At 36.5% G+C, this 19,099-nt stretch overlaps 1 protein-coding gene across 1 annotated transcript; it reads right to left on the bottom strand.

The window, feature by feature from the left end:
- Positions 1-1,571: 1,571 nt before the first annotated feature.
- On the bottom strand, positions 1,572-13,941 carry LOC110754204 (uncharacterized). Its single transcript, XM_088247939.1, has 9 exons — positions 13,810-13,941; positions 13,613-13,719; positions 10,590-11,523; positions 9,297-10,429; positions 8,474-8,538; positions 8,227-8,314; positions 8,029-8,116; positions 7,883-7,950; positions 1,572-1,623 (listed from the first exon to the last, which is right to left on the bottom strand). Exons 1-9 carry the CDS (start codon positions 13,939-13,941, stop codon positions 1,572-1,574), a joined length of 2,667 nt encoding a protein of 888 aa, XP_088104065.1.
- Positions 13,942-19,099: the final 5,158 nt, after the last annotated feature.

Genomic DNA, 19,099 nt, shown 5'->3' with positions numbered 1-19,099 from the left:
CATATTTACTTGGACAAACGTAACAAACAAATAACCATGACCCTTCAGGTCACCACATACGTTGAAAATGATTTTGACGGCTTGAACAGAGAAATAAACGACGTGGATTTAATCTTGCACGTCGGTTAATGTAAAATATCTGTCATGTTTAATCCAATTACTATGGCCTAAGAGTCCCATTTTGCGACGTGGTTAATTATTTACAACGTCGGTTTTTATAGGCCTTAACGTGGTTGGCATTTTAAAAGTCTCTTTTGTGAGCCACTTGGACGTGTGTAATGTCTGAGACGTCAGTGCTTTTGGCCTAACCGTCATTAAGAAGTTATGGATTTGACGATGGTTATTGTAAAATACAGGTCGTGGTTAAGGACTTTACTATGTCCTAAGAATCCAATTCTTCGACAGTGTTATACAACTTACTACGTCGGTGGTTTGTTTATTCCATGACGTGATTAGTCTTTGATAAGTCCCTTTTATAACCTTTTTTGACGTGTCAACTGTTTTATTATAACTGACGTGCAACATTGTTTTTATGACGGTAATTATCAATTGATGGAAGTAGTGTTATCCTTAAATTCGTAGGTTTGAGCTCTATTCCGTCGTCTTATTCTTTAGTGTACGTCGTGAATTATTTTCTTTACCGTCGTTGTTGGTAAGATTTATTAACCGTGTTTAAATGAATTTTAATTAACCGACGTCTTTTCTTTTTCAAATGGCGGTTTTTATTTCATTTTTGCATTGGCGTTCCACGTCGTTTGTGAAAACCTGACGTTGGTTATTTTTTAGACTTCTCTTTTTGCGATTTTTTAACTTGACCGTCGTATTTTCAACTTTAACCCATTATTTTAAATTTTTGATTTGTCGAGCCCAAAGCCTGCAGAATGAAAATGTGATCGGAATTAAAATGATATACAGAGCTATCAATTAATGTCACACAATTAACTGCATAACTAATGTCATCCATTACAAGAATCAATCAACCCATATATCTTCACACCCATCTCTAATATTCTCACTCCCAAACTCACCCACTAGGTCATCAAATGTGTCAACATTTGGTATCCCTCTAGTAAATGACTTACACTCAATTCTAATATCACTTAGCACATTATCACCAATAACATCATTATATTCTCTATTAGGCATTGATAACACTACCGACCAACCACGATGCATTGGGTCGTCAACATAAAATACTTGTTTGACTTGAGAAGCCATAAAAAATTGGTCATTCTTATGTCCAATTTTACTCAGATCTACAAGGATAAATCCAAGTTCGTCGACTACAAGGCCCGAAGTGTTATCTATCCAATCACACATCAAGACTGGGATTCTAAACTTTTGGTAGTCAAGGTCCCAAATTTCTTGAATAACCCCATAAAAACCCATATTGGAGACAATATGGTTTTTATCCTTGGCACTAGCAACTTGCATAGTATGTGCAAGTAAATAAACTCCACTATTTTGGACAGTTCGCACATCATCTTGTGCATTGGTGTTAAATTTGACATCATTAATAAGATAGCTCCTATATGATGGCACTGCCATGCTTGGACAAGCTGCTAGCCACCTCAAATTTTCCGATATGCCATTATTCTCTTTCCCATTAAGTTCACTTTGAACCTGCAAATTAAACATATATCATAATTCAATCTAACATATAGAAAAAAAGAAAATTCAAAGTTCAATATGTCATTCAATAACATATATACCTTAAAGCGTAGCCATTGAATGAAAGTGCTATTGTGCTTATCTTGTAGCCACTTTGTTCTCTTTCTAAATTTTGGATAAGTGGTCTTGATGTGGATCATATGTTCCCTACAATTGACACGAAAAAATCAAACATTACGGTCCCTTGTATATAAGATAAACATAAAGAGTAATAATATTTAAAATGGCTACATATGAAAAATTAAACTCATATGTACTCGATATAAGGTAGGACTTCCTCCATGTTCTCCAAGACATATAGATGTGCCTGGTTCAACAAGTCCAGATCAACTAAGCTCACTGTGCAACCTGATAATGGCTTTGAAACACTCATCTTCTGGCTTGAAGGCACTCCAACTATACTAACATCAGATAAATTCTCGGTACAAAACTCTACAGTTTCTTCAGCTATATACCGCTCAGCAATGCAACCTTCGAGACGAGTACGATTCTGAACATACCCCTTTAGCACTTTCATATATCTTTCAAACGGATACATCCATCTAAAATATACTGGCCCACATAGACGAACTTCTCTGACAAGATGTACCACTAGATGAACCATGATATCAAAGAATGAAGGGGGAAAGTACTTCTCAAGCAAACACAAAGTAACTACTACATCTTCTTCCAACTTATCTAGCTTGGAAACATCTACCGTCTTTGCACATATAGCATTGAAGAAGAAGCACAATCGAGTTATTGCATACCTTGCAGGCTTCTCCAAAACAGAACGAATTGCCACAGGGAGCAATCATGAGATTTAAGGCCAAGAAGTCTTGAATCTTTTAAAGATACAAGATTTTTTATATTTGAAGAATAACCTTCAGGGACTTTCATACCATAGAAAGAATTGCAAGCGAGTACGTCTTTCTCCATACTCGGGTTGCAAATCAGTTTTGACCCAATGAGTCTAACCGAGCAGCAATCCCATCTTTATTTTTTCTAGGAATCTCTAGCAATGTACCAATGATACCATCGCAAACATTCTTCTCAATGTGCATAACATCTAGGGCATGCCTCACAGGGAGGTATTTCCAATACTCGAGATTAAAGAATTTTGATTTCTTCTTCCAACAAACTCTGTCACCATCATTCTCACCAACACTTCCCCCATTTTTTGAGCCCCGTATGTAATTAACATCTTCAACCATATGCAGCACTTCTTCTCCGGTTAATGGCTCAGGAGGCATGTCATATTCAGGTTTTCCATTAAAAGCTGCACGTTGCCTCCTATATGGATGATTGATTGGTAACCATTTTCTATGTCCAATGTAATAAATTTTGTGGCCATTTTTCAACCTGTGACTAGGTGTATCATCGCCGCATATTGGACAAGCTTTATATCATTTAACGACATAACCAGATAAGTTTCCATAGGCAGGAAAATCATTAATTGTCCACAGTAATACACCTCTGAGTGTAAAGTGTTCTCCTATGTGTGCATCATACACTCCTCTAATCCCATCCCACAGAGATTTGAAATCATCAATCAAAGGCTCTAAGTAGACGTCTATATCATTTTCGGGCTGTTTAGGACCCGAAATCAATAAGGTCAACGTCATGAACTTCCGCTTCATGCATAGCCATGGTGGGAGATTATATGTAATTAAGATAACTGGCCAACAACTGTATCTGCTACTTAAAGAACTGTGGGGATTGAATCCATCAGATGAGATAGCCAATCTCAAGTTTCTTGGCTCATTACCAAAGTTGGGCCATTTATCATCAACAAGTTTCCAAGACGGGGAATCCGCTAGATGAGACATATGACCGTCAACTGATTTTCTTACAGCATGCCAAGTCAAACTCTTAGCTGTCTTATGTGATTGAAACATCCTTTTAAACCTTGGAATTGGAGGAAAATACCACACCACCTTCGCTGCCACACCCTCTTTCAAGAACTCATCTTTGGTTTCCTTCCACCTTGAGATACCACAAGTAGGACAATTAGTTGAATCCTCATACTCCTTCCTATACAAAATGCAGTCATTGGGACATGCGTGGATTTTCTCATAACTCATCCCTAGAGCAGACAAAGTCTTTTTTGCCTCGTACATAGAAGAAGGTAGTGTATTTCCTTCTAGAAGCAATTCTCCTTGAAGTATCAATAATTCTGTAAAACAAACATCACTCATCCCATGTTTTGCTTTCAAATTATATAACTTCACCAAAGCCGACAACTTCGTGTACTTACTGCAACCAGGGTATAAGGGTTCATCGCCATCCCCAATCATATTGGCAAACTCATAAGGATCAGATCCAATATTGGCAAAATCATTATCATCCATCCCTAATTCTTTAGAAACATAACTGAACCTACTTTGCTCATCTTCTTCCACATTTGTACTAGCATTGGTAGTCCATTCCCAAGGTTCTCCATGCCATGTCCAAATCGTATAGCTTTGGTCAATTCCATTAAAGTATAAGTGTTCCCTTATAATTCCAACCCCAAACAATCGAATATTCCCACATTTAACATATGGACAACGAATATGAGTTGTATTTCCAAGATTTTCTACAGCAAAATTCAAAATTTATTCCACCCCTAACTCATCCATGACTTATCCATCTCACACACTATAAAATCATATATACATATATATATATATATATATATTAAAGTGGAAACACTAGCCATGAAAGACTACCTCATTCAAATAGCAGAGAACAAATTGAAAATAAAAAATAAAACAAGAACAAGACGACGGTTTTTACAACATAATCGTCGTTTAATACAAATTCAGACGACGACATCTATAGTTACCGTTGTCATTAAGATACCGAAACCCAAAAATTTGTATTGGTTTTTGAAGAACAAAGTACGGGGTTCTGGTAGACTAAAGACGACGGTTAATGGAGAAACAGTCGTTTTTAGGCTACCAATTGTGGATTAAAACTCAGACGACGGGAGTAAATGAACAACCGACGTATAATAAACATTTGGACGACGGTTTGATCCATCAACCGTCGTCGTGGTTTAAGAAAAAAAAAACAGCTTAAATCTCCCATCCCCAATCCTTTTCCAAGAACCCATGGTCAAACAAACATAAAAGAACCCAAACAGATAGTAATTATTACAAGAATGCAAACACTAAAACATAAAATAACCCAAATAGAACGAAAACACTTATGGATTTAAGAAGCCGTGCAATATCATTAAATAAAGATATTAGGGTTTGCACTTACATGGATTCAAGAAGCCGTGCAATAACCAATGCTTCAGAGAGAGTTGAGAGAATATAACAAAAGCTTGAGAGAGAGCTGAGAGAATATTCCCAATGCTTTGAGAGAGAGCGAAAACTTTAAGACAAATTTATGTTGAAGAGAGAGAACGAACCATTATAGGGTTAAAGGGAAATTCTGAAAATTTTAGATCGCGGTCGAAAATTTTAAAGTACCGCGTTTTTCAACGACGACGGTAAATACTTAGATATGGACGTTTAATACTAACTGACGACGGCGGTTTCCATTGGAAACCGCCGTTGTAAACAGAACATAAGTCACCCCTTAATAACCGACGTCGTAAATATGAAATAATTAGTCGGGGTTTGGGTTTCCTGGGATTCAAACGCGCGTAGTTGACCAAAAACAGAGGGAGAAAACCGGCGTCGTTTCAATAAACCCTAAACCCTAAATTTTACAATAATTATAAAAAAAATACACAAGTATGAGAAAAATGAACCGAAAATTACTACGGACTCCTTACAACAATGCCTTCTATAATAGTAGGCTAAAATATGGATTTCATCATTTTGAATTTATGGGCACCAATGGATGACATAAACTTTAGGGTTATGTTATGTAAAGTATAAGGAGTACCGTGCTTTGTCTTTAAATTTGTTTGAATTTTATTATCATTTGAACTTTGAAAACTAAAATTACATTTTTCAGGCCTTAACGGCAAGATACTGTCTCAATGAGTGCATAGAATTTGTCGGTATATTTTTTGGATTTTGTTTTGAATATATTATTAATATTAGTAATTAAATACAATAAAAAAAATATTTGTAAAATTATATTTTTTAAAGATTTAGGGGAGAGACAATATTTCAATGAGTGCTTGGTAGTTGTCAGTTTAATTTTTGGAATTAGTTTTGAATTTAATATGGAATTAAATAAAATATAAAAGTCATTTAAAATTAAATTCCAAATGACCTAACCGACGTTGTATCCTTTTACAACGACGTTAAACAACACAAAATGACGTCATATATTGTTTTAGACGTCGAAACTAACACAAAACGACGTTATTAAGTTACCACATCGTCTTGTTTTACTCCCCGATGTGGATAATTATGTTCCCACGTCAACTTGTTTTAAATAACTGACGTGGATGATATTGTTACCACGTTATGTTTTTCGGATCACCGACGTGGGTTATTGAATTACCACGTCATCTTGTTTTCGATAAATGGCGTTCTTTAGATATGCGCCGTCAAATTGTTTATCATAACCGCCTTTGTCTATTATTAGGACGTTGATATTGTCATACTAACAAACGTAGAATATTAGTACAAATTTATCCATTCAAGATGAAGTAAATAGAAACCGTTGTTTTTATTACTGTTACATGTCGGTTCTAGTAATTGCCGTCGATGTTATATTTCTTGTTATATCTTGTTTTAAATAACTGACGTGGATGATAATGTTACCACGTCAAGTTTTTTTGGGTCACCGACGTGGGTTATTGTATTACCACGTCCTCTTGTTTTGGATCACCGACGTTGTTTATTTATACGACATCCAATTTTTTTTCATTACCGCCTTTGTATATTATTAAGACGTCGGTATGGTTGTACAAACAGACGTAGTATATCAGTACAAATTTATCCATACAAGATGAAGTAAATAGAAACCGTCGTGTTTATTAATGTTACATGTCGTTTTTAGTAATTGCCGTCGATGTTATATTTCTTGTTATATCTTTTTTTAAATAACTGACGTGGATGATAATATTACCTCGTCAATTTTTTTGGATCACTGACGTGGGTTATTGTATTACCACGTCATGTTGTTTTGTATCACCGACGTTGTTTACTTATACGACGTCAAATTTTTTTTTATTACCGCCTTTTTATATTATTAAGACGTCGATATGGTTGTACTAACAGACGTACACTACAAAAAAAAGAGGTCATTACCGACCAACATTTTCCGAGGGCCCCGAAATTCTCTCAGTAAAAGTGTTTTTTCCGACCAAAAAATGTTGTCCGTTGGAAATATGTCACGGGCCTGAAATTTATTTCCGACAAAGGAAATACCCTCGGAAAAAGTCTCTGTTGTCGTAGGAAATGTAATTTATTTGGCGGGAAGACTTGGCGCCAGCTTTATTAACGACCAAAAGTATGTTTGACGGAAATAGGATGATTATTTCCGAGGGGTTTCTCATTCCGTCAGAACTGTTTGACTATTTCTGAGGGGTTTCTTATTTTGTCGGAATTGCTTGACTATTTCTGAGGGATTCTCCTTTCGTCTGAATTGTTTGACTATTTTCGAGGAGAAATATGTCCTCTAGGAAAACGTTTGAATGTCAATTTCCCATTATAATAAGTAAAAACAATTTGATTGATAATAACTAAAAATAGCCAATTCAAAAAAAAAATATAGACAATCACAATTACATGACAACTCATCCCAGAGTTGTAAGTTGCATCACATCGCTTCTTCAATCAATTTCATTGTCATCAACATCATTTTGGATGGCATACATGCTTTGACTTTGAGTCTCTGCTTCTTGGTATGGGTCATTCTCATCACTAGTCATCTCATAAGCGTTTCTTGGATTTGTTTCCACTACAAAACTCCAAATTTTATTTTTAACCTCCTTCACATAAAAAAAACTTGGGCTGCTTGGCTTGCTAGTACGAATGGCTCTTGAGTATTTAGCTTGCGTGTTGTATAAACAGTGATTATTCCATAACGATCTATCTTGTAACCTGTTCCTTTTCGTGTTGTGTCATACCAATCACAATTGAACAATACAACTCTATTTCCTTCTGTGTATCGGAGCTCAACAATATCTACTAAGGTTCCATACCAAGGCACATCGTCAATCTGATTCGCCCCCTTAACCATAACTCCACTATTTTGTGTTTTTTTATTCTCATCACGCTACAATGTATGAAATCTAAAACCACGAATATAATAACCAGGATAATAAGTTACTCACCTTTCAGGACCTCGAGCCAAAGAAAGCATTTGCTTACTAACTTTACCATCGTTGTATAGTTCTGTGACCTGCATAGAAAGGAAAAAATATTTTTAAATAAACATCTATGACAGTCAATAGTTTTTCCAATACAATATTATCCATACCCTTTTAGAAATCCAGTTTGAAAATTGAAGCCTATGTGACTCCTCCACATTATCAACACTAGAATGGATTAGAATGTTCTTATGTTCTCTGCATACATAACAAATAATTATATTCAAATTAATACAGTGACATATTAGATCTAAATAAATAGTAACATAGTAAATACACAAAGAATTATAGTGTTGAAGATTTCTTACTGGACAAATGGCAAAGCTTCATCACAATTTTGTAGGACATAATGAGTGGCAGCCTTATGAAGTTCGATGCTCATCTCTCTAAGTACACCTTTCCCAAAAGCTCAACCAGGTGGTGAGAAAATAGATAATGGAGATGTATCATATGACAGTTGACCTCCATCGTCGTTTCTATCTCTTTTATTAAACTTAGTTTCAACTCGATGCAAATAGCGAGAGCAAAATATTAAACACTCATCTCCCAAGATACCTTCGGCAATAGACCCTTCTGGATGAGCCTTATTACGAACATAAGTGTTTAGCTTATGCAAATACCTAATTACATCATAAATACCGAAATTAGAGAATCATACATCAGCAATTAAACAAACTGTGAATAAAATTAATATCTAAACATTGAGATTATGTAAGACCAGTGTCTTGGGGAAACAAGAACGGTGAGCAATCCCACATCGCTCGGGGAGGGAAAGGTGAAGTGCTTTAAATGTGTGGGCACTTCTCTTCTTAGCACAAGGCCTTTTGGGAGCTCATTGGCTTCGAATTCATAGGAACTCCGAAGTTAAGCGAATTGGGGGCCAGAGCAATCCCAAGATGGGTGACCCACTGGGAAGTTGCTCATGAGCTCCCAAAAATTAAACCGTGAGGGCAAAGAGGGGGGCCCAAAGCGGACAATATCGTGCTAGGGGAGTCGAGTCGTGACAGAATGATATCAGAGCTGGACCCCGACCGGAAGTGTGCCAGCGAGGACGCTGGGCCCCAAGGGGGGTGGATTGTAAGACCCGTGTCTTGGGGAAACAAGAACGGTGAGCAATCCCACATCGCTCGGGGAGGGAAAGGTGAAGTGCTTTAAATGTGTGGGCACTTCTCTTCCTAGCACGAGGCCTTTTGGGAGCTCATTGGCTTCGGAGTCATAGGAACTCCGAAGTTAAGCGAGTTGGGGGCCAGAGCAATCCCAAGATGGGTGACCCACTGGGAAGTTGCTCGTGAGCTTCCAGAAACAAAACCGTGAGGGCAGAGAGGGGGGCCCAAAGCGGACAATATCGTGCTTGGGGAGTCGGGTCGTGACAGATTACCTTTCCACAGGATACATCCACCTGAATTGTACTGGACCGGCCACGTTTGCCTCCCATACCAAGTGGCAAGTTAGGTGAATCATGATGTCAAAAAAGGCAGGAGGGAATATTTTTTCCAACTTGCATAGAGTTATGACAATTTGATTGTCAAGAAAATTCAAGTCATCTTCTCTTAAAACTTTAGCACACAATTCCTTGAAAAAGTACGATAATTCAATTAAAGGCTCACTTACATATTTGGTTAATAAATCTCGCACCACAAATGGAAGTAATCTCTCTAAGAACACATGACAATCATGAGTTTTCATACCAGAAATATTACGTTCTGAAGCATTAACACATCGAGATAAATTTCCAGAGTACCCATCTAGAACTTTTAACTCCATTAACCATTGACATAAAGCTTTGTTATCATCATTTGACAATGTATAATCACCTGGGATAAAATAGAGCTTACCATTATCTCCTTCTTCTGGATGATACCTCTGTCTTATACCCATTTCTTGAAGATCAAGATGAGCATTTAAAGAATCTTTTGTTTTACCATCAATGCTCATCATTGTGCCAATCACATTCTCAAATACATTTTTCTCAATGTGCATGACATCTAAATTGTGACGCACCAAAAGTGTTTTCCAGTAAGGCAATTGGAAAAATATCGAATGTTTTTTCCAATTATGATCTTTTCCAAACCAAAGTATTGTATGCTTTTTCCCATCCTTGCCATGTGTTATTTCTCTTAATTCACTAAGTTCATTTATCACATCATCACCAGATGGTCTCTTGGGTGCAAGTCTTGTTTCCCTTGTATTATCAAATTGGCTTCGTTGATTACGCCATACGTGGTCAGACGGTAAAAATCGTCTATGACCCAAATAACATGTTTTAGACCCATGAGATAACCAACGATGCGAAGTATCAGATGCACAATATGGGCATGCCAATTTGCCAGACGTACTCCAACCTGACATGTATGCATAAGCTGGATAATCATTGATAGTCCAAAGAATTGCAGCTCTCATCTGAAAATTCTGCTTTGCATATATATCATACGTTTCAACACCAATTTCCCACAATGTTCGCAACTCGTCTATCAACGGCCTCATGTATACATCAATGTCATGGCATGGACCCTTGGGTCCAGGAATAAGTAAAGTCATGAAAACATAAGGCTCTTTTCATGCACATCCACGAAGGAAGATTATATGGGTACATGAGAACTGGCCAAATACTATAGTGCAAATTCATGTTCCCAAAAGGGTTAAATCCATCTGTTGCCAAACCAAGTCTTACATTTCGAGGTTCCATACCAAATGACTCATGAATTTGATTAAACGATTTCCAAGCCTCAGAATCTCCCGGATGCCTCAACACTCCATCTTTTACACGATCCTTAAAATGCCACCTCATATCTACAGCTGTCTTGGATGACATGAATAATCTTTGAAGTCTTGGTGTGAGTGGAAAATATCTAAGCACCTTCCATGGAACCCTTTTACCTTTCTTTTTGCTACCCTTTCCTTGTTTCTTCCATCTCGAAAGCTTACATGTAGGACATTGCATTGCATTTGCATGCTCCTTATAATAAATGATGCAATCATTATTGCATGCATCTATTTTATCATAATGAAGACCTAAATCTGAAATAATTTTCTTTGCACCGTTGGTGGTTGTAGGTAACTTCTCACAAAAAGGAAATGCATTTTTCAACAATGTTAGCAACATACCAAATGCTTTAATGCTCATAGTACCGATACCCTTGATATGCATTAGGTTCACAACAAAAGACAAATTAGAATACGACTCACAACCAGCATACAATGGTTGTTCTGCCTCTTCTAACAATTTGTAAAACTTGTGTGCATCTCCATTTGGATCTTGTGGACAACCTGCTTCTATTAAACCATGCATATCATCGTCTTGCTCCATACTGGCCACATCATGTCCATCATTGTCACTATCACTTTCATCACTATCCTCATCCTCACCCTCGCCGTGCAAATTCCATGTAGTATAAGTCAGTTTAATTCCGTTATAAAGAAGATGCTTGTGTACCTCATACCTCAGATGTCTATATCTATTACTGCATTTAGAGCAAGGACAAAATATCTTAGAATCATCCGGCTTAACATGGTTGTATGCATAATTAAGAAAACTTTCAACTCCTGCAAAATAATCTTCTGAAGACCTCCCAGATTGCATCCAAGATTTATCAACATGCATTTCTCTACATAAATAAGTTCCAATTAATATTAATAGAACAAATGACCAAAAATTCAAATATTAAAACTATATCAAAGACATCAAAATGAAAGCCACATTTATTATTGTATCACTGTACTAGGGAACTGGCATGTAAAAAAACACGGAGGCATGTAATTCTCTAAAACATCACCCAAAAGTCTCAGCAGCAGAGAGGGAGCATAAAGGCCTTTCTGTGCCCACAAGTCTTAACTTTTTTCTCTAACAATTACATGTATAAGATATATTATAGTGTACTACAAGAACATATATGCATATACCATATTACCAAAGTAATAAAAATTGTCAAAGCACTTGGCCCATATAGGCAGGCTATATACCCTTGATATGCATATACCGTATACCAAATTCTTACTTAGTCACAGAAGTGCCAAAATAGAATAGTTCTGTTGTAAATTGAAGAAGAAGCCACAGGAATGCTCTGCCCTGCAAGTCAAAAAGTAAGAAGAAAATAAGTCTAAACCCAAATATATATTTCCGACGTAACTTGCCCATCGGAAATATTTTGTTATACTCTTTTCCGACGAGATATTATATATTTTCCACAAACTCTTTTGGTCAATAATGATAATTGCGACGAAATCTAGCCCTCACAAATAATATATCATTGTCGAAAAAAGTATTTCTGACGACACTTATTGGTTGAAAATATGAATTCGTAAAAATAAAAAATCTCGATAAAAGAACTATTTCTGACAATCATATAAGTAATTACGACCACATGTACGGTCGGAAATAAATATGTAGGGTCGTTTTAAAAATCCATTTTCGATAGAAATTTAAGCAATAGCTACGAAGCATGGGCGTCGGAAATGATGTATTTGCAACCAGCCCTTTAGCGACGACTTCCAACGAACTTTTGCTATCGAAAAAGTGTATTTCCGACGGCAAAAGGCTTTTAGCAACGACAAAATGCCCTCGCAAAAGGGATTCTGTTTTGTAGTGGTAGTATATCAGTACAAATTTATCCATACAAGATGAAATAAATAGAAACCGTCGTGTTTATTACTGTTACATGTCGTTTTTAATAATTGCCGTCGATGTTATATTTCTAGTTATAGTAAGACGACCATTGTATACACATATGCGACGTGTAAATTAGAAAGAGACGTCGTTTTTTGGGAATTAAATTAAGTTTTCATGAATATTTTGGGAACTAAAAAAATTTCACAAAAAAATTAATTTTTTTTATGGTTGTTCGATTGATTACAACAAAAATATTTATGTACATTTTTAATAAACTAAAATAAACCTTAACATTGTTAATAAATATTATGTACATCAATTATCATTCTGTAATAGCTTGTTCACGAATTCTGCCCATTCATGCCAAACTTCATCAATATCCTCTTGTTTATACTGAACTTTATCATTTTTATTTCCAAACTGCAAAATAAACCAAAAAACTGACGTGTTATAAAGATACAAACGACGGTTTTAAAGAAAAAGTTGACGTAGTAAAATAAAGAAATTATATCTTAAATTTTTCCTTTTACCTTCTTCTCGAAATCTAGGTCTTGATCATAAATTATATCTCTCATGAATCTCATCACGAAATAGCCACACTCTACACTTGTTGGTTGTACAGGAGTTCCACGTAGATTTTTCCAAATGGCTCCTTTACGTGCTGAATATTTGTTTATATGAATGTTAAACATTTTAATTGACTTGTTAGAAGAAAACAAAGAGAGTTACTCACAAAACCAAAAATCTAAAATAACATAGTAACTGTCGTGGTAAATCAGTCAAGACGACAAATTTTTAATATAAAAGACGTGGTATTGTAACATTATAACGTCGGTAACATTTCAAACGTCGTATAACAAAAAATTGAACAAAAAAAATTAAAACGTCCTTAAATAAAACCCAAACGACGTGGTTGTTAAGTTAACACGACGTTTTTAAGACAATACTGACGTAAAAAATTGTTTAAAACGTCGGTAAAAAATCACCGTCTTTGTATTTTTATTATAACGTCGGTATTATAAAAACCCGTCGTATACTTCAAATGCAGTAAAGCCCAAAAAATCTTATATCAGAATAAATGAACTTACGTATTCACTATACTTTTCATGTCCTCATCAACGGCGCGGTTTGGCAGTGAATTCTTGTAATAGGCAGTCTCCTTCAATGGTCTCACAATGACCAACACCCAATGAACCTTACACATAATGATCCATATAGGTTAAATAGTACTACAAAGAAAAATAATTTAAATAGTTAAGGGGACTAACCCTGGATTATAAGGGACCAAGAAAAATTGATTCCCATCTGCTGTTTTCAGGCGGTTTGCCAGGTTTTTTGTTTGGTCTGATAGAGATCCAGATTGAGAGCTGACTAGCCCAGGGTCCATGAGGCCAATAAGGTTTACCTTGTTTGCCATTTTTAAATAGTCAAATAGGTACCTAAATATATGAAATTCAATTAAATGAGATTTTAATTTAAAAGAAAGGGAAATGTAAAACAAAATGGGATTTCTAGAATTACCTCTTGTATATTGATATCACTGTGGTTCCAATCTCAACCATGGAACCAAACTGCAAAACATCTTCAGCGAAGAGGAAGGTATCATGCTCAAAGCCAAACACTTCCTTGGGCATGTGAATTGTCAGAGTCTCGTTAGCAGACAACAACTTGGCCTGGACAAGTTGGCATAAGGCTAACAGAGGAGGTGGCATGTCTAGCTTTGAGAGATCCTGTTACAAGAAATAAATAAAGAAATATAAGTTAGTTTGTGTGTGAACTAAAATAAACGACTCTAACTAAACCAAAAAAACAGACGTGGTATATAATATAAACGACGGTTTCTAGTACATACTGACGGAGGAAAGGTTATAGACGTCGGTAAATACATAACCGTCGTTGTGTAAATGTTATAACGTCGCTACACTAAAGAAAGGTCGTCTAATTAAAATGCAGTTAATGCTTTCATGAAATAGACGATGGTTTATAAAAGAATTAGACGACAGCAAAAAAGACAGTCGTTATTTTCAATGCCCAATAAATTGCAAAACAAGTAAAAGCATCGTGGTATTTAACTCAAAACGATGGTTCTTCGAAGAAACAGACGTATTATTGTTTTCCAACGTCGGTAAATATATACCGTCGTTGTTTCAAATGTTAACGTCGGATATTTAAAAGAGCGACGTCTATTTAAAATTTAAAAGGCAGAAAAAGAAAATATCAGAGATTTTACCGTGTCATTTTCTATTTTCCAACAGTATCAGCATCAGGCTTTGGATCTTCTACCCCCAAATCTAGGGGTCTGATATTAGTGGCCCCAGAGCAGCTTGCCTTATCAGACATTGGATTTTTTGGGCTTTGACCTTGAGGGGGTAAAGGAATTGGACTAATTGGGGTTTTGAGCATGTTGGGATCAAAATTAGGAACTAGTTGACGGAATTGTGCCAACATAACCTCCCTCTCTGCTCTGATTGCTTCCATTATACTTTCCCTTGACCTCGCCTCAATCCTCAAGGTCTCTTCTCTGACTGCCTCCATTAGACTTTCCTTCAATTTGTCAGCAAATTTTACTCTCTGCTGTCTCGGCAAATTGAATAATTGAGTTGGGGAAACGGAGCACCAACTCCTCTGACTCTCCCACCATGCTCGGGGGTTCCCAAAGCAAGAGTCAAGATATCATTGCTCCCAGATACAGTCAGAGTGCCTTCGGAGACTTACTTTTGCAAATCATCCTAAAAGAGAGAAAGGGAGATTGTTAGACATTGAGCAGAGTGTAAAACAGATAAATAAACCGACGTAATATATCATTTACAACGACGGTTTTCCTAAATAACTGACGTAGTAATCATTTCACACGTCGGTAGTTAAATATCGTCGTTGTTTATAATTTACAACGTCGGGAGATAAAACCCGTCGTATATTCAAAAGCAACAGATTAATAAAACATAAATCAAAGATTGTCATAGTATTTCAATTAAGACGACGGACAGTTAAACAAACAGACGTAGGACTTAATTTCATACGGCGGCATAAAATTACCGTTGTTGTATAAGCATTCAAACGTCTAGATGAGATAAAACCGTCGTAAATTTTAATGAAGAAGAGAAAAAACTCAATTGAAATATGCGTTCTTTTCCAGAAATTGTGCACCACAAATTTCAGTGAAATAGACAGAGAGAGGGAGAGTGTGTGCGTGAGTAAACTTAAAACAAAACGGCCGTCTCCAGAATTTAAGCTGTCGTATTAATTCTACCTAGACGTCTGATTTATGCAAAAACCGACGTGCTATTCTTGTTTAAACGACGGTAAATAAAAACCGTTGAGGTGTTTATTTTATAACGTCGGTTATTTAATCGTGCGACGTCTATACCAAAATAAAACACGCTGTTTTTCAAATTTAGAACAGAGTTAGTGAGACTTACGATTAATTTTGCCTTCTCTGCAACCTTTGGATCAGGGATGTTTCTCGTTTTATCTTCTCTTGCCTTCTTCCATAGAAGAGCTCGATCGATTTCTTCACCGGGCATGTTTTCTTCTAATTCATCCTCCAAACCTACATACCCTTTTCGAGACAACCTATGGTTGTACTCAAATTTCTCCCTCCTCTGTTTCTGTCCAGAATGCATAGCCTCAAAATCTGGGGATAACCTTGAAGCTACAAAGGCATCCCATTGCAACTTCTCTATGAACTTATAAAGCTCAGGGGGTTCTTTTAACTTCTCCTTGTCATGTGCGAATGGAAGGATATACTGCCTAGTTACGTTATACTTGAAATCCTTCCATTTTTTGGCTGCAGACGACAGGACCATCTTCTTGCACCCTTCCCCAACAACAAAATCCATTTGAACAGCTTTCCAAAGCTGCTCCTTCAAGTCCTTGGGCAATTGAGTCCATTTCTTGTCCACAAGAGGGACTCTGGTGCGTGCCAAAACACCAATGTAAGACTGCATCTCAATAGCAGCCTTGCCATGTGGTCTGCCCCTTTTATTGAACTCAACCACAGGCTTAATCTTCTGAATTTTCCTCTTCACAACACGGCTCATTGTGTTGATACCGTGGGTGGATTTTGGTTCCTCCACAAATGTGGTTGTGCTGGGGTCTTTATCGGAAGTTGAAGAAAATCTCATCCTCTTCGAGGATTTGCTTTGAACTGATTTGCTTTCATCCATTTCAGCCTTTGAAACTGATTTGGCTTCATCCCTTTGAGCCTTTGAAACTTATTTTGATTTGGCTTCATCCCTTTGAAACTTTGAAACTGATTTGGCTTCATCCCTTTGAGCCTCTGACACTTGAGCTTCCTTGTTTTGAGATTTCGAAACCATTTTTAATTAATTTGCAAGAAAAACAAGGTCGGTTATTTAAAACGAACGATGTAATAATAAAGAAATGACATCCGAAAAAATACAGCCGTGATGTTTAATTTAGGACGACGGTTGTAAAACAACACCGTCGTCGTAAATACAAAACCACGACGATAACACGAAAACAGCGACGTCCTATTAAACAGTCTCTCAGACCATGTATGGAAATAAGACGACGGTTTTATCTAGTTCATGACGTAAATGTGTATACATCACGTCGGTTATTAAGCCTAAGAACCGACGTGGTTTAAAAATTACAACGTCAAACACAAAAGACAACTGTCGTCTTACTGAGATGTGATACAGGAAAAACAACAGTTCTTCCTCCTGTTAGACGACGGTTTTATCTTGTTTCCGACGTATTAATTGTCACACCATTACGGTTATTAACCACCGTCGTGCAGTTTGCATTAGGTCGGATTTAATGACCGTCATGGCGTGTCAATTCAAACGTCGCAAACAAGATAGAACTGTCGTCTTTTGACGTCGTGAGAGTGATGGACTAATGAATTTAATCAAACCAGTGAAAGATTTCCTCATTTTGACGGAATCTTGTTTCCAGACTCATTCTTTCAAATGAAAGATAAAAAATGGAAAGAGATTGAGAAAAAACCTTTGGCGTGCAAAGAAAGTTTCCTTCCGACGTAAGAAAATGATGATTTGGAGACGAAGACGATGACGATGACGAGATTCAGACGATGATGCTTACGAAGCTGCTTTTGGGAAATGAGAGGGAAACTGAGATATTTTATCGGTGAGAGAGAACGTAGAACATTAGGTCAAGTGACGAAAAGTTTATATATCTTCCCATAGTTCAATACAACAACGGTTTTATTAAAAACCACCCTAGTATTTTGTTATCACGACGGAAAATAAGTAGGAACCGATGTGATTATCACTAAAGCCAAACGACTTTTGGAATTCCGACGTGGTTATGACGGCGCTTGTTTATCTAAACTAACGTTGTCCTTCGAAATTCAACGACTATTTATTTTAAGAAACCGACGTGGTTACTTTGGGGTTCTAAAAACGACATCGTTCTCTTGTTAATACACGACAAAAGTTTACTTTGCAGAAGTGGAATTACATGTTACCCCTTATGCATAACAGACGTTGTTGATTTTAAAAGTCGTTCGCCTTAGTTTACGGGATGATGTGGTTAATTATATTTATACGTCTTCAATTGTTAAAAAATGACGTCGATTAGTTAAATATGACGTCGCTACTTGTAATAGAACCGATGTGGATATTTAAGATAATTTGTTTAAATATGATTTTTTTCACGAGTTTTTAAACTCTCAGTTTTTAATTAGGGTTTCAACTTCTTCTTTCCCAAAGCAGGAAAAAGAACATTTCAGATTTCAATTAGGGTATCTGAAAGACAAATGTGGACACTTTAGCTTCTTATCTATTTGAAATCCAAAGTGTCCATACATTTCATATTTCAAATGGATAGAAGCGAAAGTGTCCTATAAATCTGAAGTGTCCATACCTTCTGACGTCACTTTGGTAAGATCAGGATCCAGAGATCTCACTGGTGAGATTTCATACCTCTTGCGAGCTAATTTTAATTTTCATGTTCGCAATCCTTAATCTCAGTTTCCTTATTTCCTTGTTTAATTTAGATTTTTCTTTTCTCTCTAACAGAGAAGGCAGACGTATAAAAAAAAATTAGCAAAGTGTTGGAGCGAAAAAAAAAAAAATTACAAAGCAATAAAAATTAAGATGTCGATTTATGAAGAAGGCAGACGTATAAGTTGAATAAATACGACGGTAATTGAACAAACCAACGTGATTATTGACCAAAAAACCGACGTGGTTATTGTTTTTGGAAATTATCTGATTCCTGTACACAAGTACTGTTTGTTGGGCAAGCTTTCATCTGATTCTTGTACTTACAAATTGTCACTAATGAATTTATCTGTGGCTGTGCAGGAGCTTGAGAACAAGAGGAAGGAGAGGGCCCAGCTTACATATGAGAGGAAGAAACAGTTGTACAAGCTGAGGGTGAAGGCAGAAAATGTTGCCGAGGAGAAACACAACCACGATGCATTGGGTCTTCAGCTAGTATTTGCCTTTTAAATATTGCTCCTATTAAATATTGATCAGTAGGGATTTGCCTTTTAAGAAGAAAATGTTGTTGAGGATTGACTTGAGAATTAAATTTTGTTTTGTGTTAAGATACTTGGTTGTTCCTTGTGATGGTTTTAAGTATTT

This window comes from Prunus avium, chromosome 1, assembly GCF_965620075.1.
Source record: "Prunus avium chromosome 1, drPruAviu1.hap1.1, whole genome shotgun sequence".
Taxonomy (NCBI): Eukaryota; Viridiplantae; Streptophyta; class Magnoliopsida; order Rosales; family Rosaceae; genus Prunus; species Prunus avium.
This window is presented reverse-complemented; position numbering and strand designations above follow the sequence as displayed.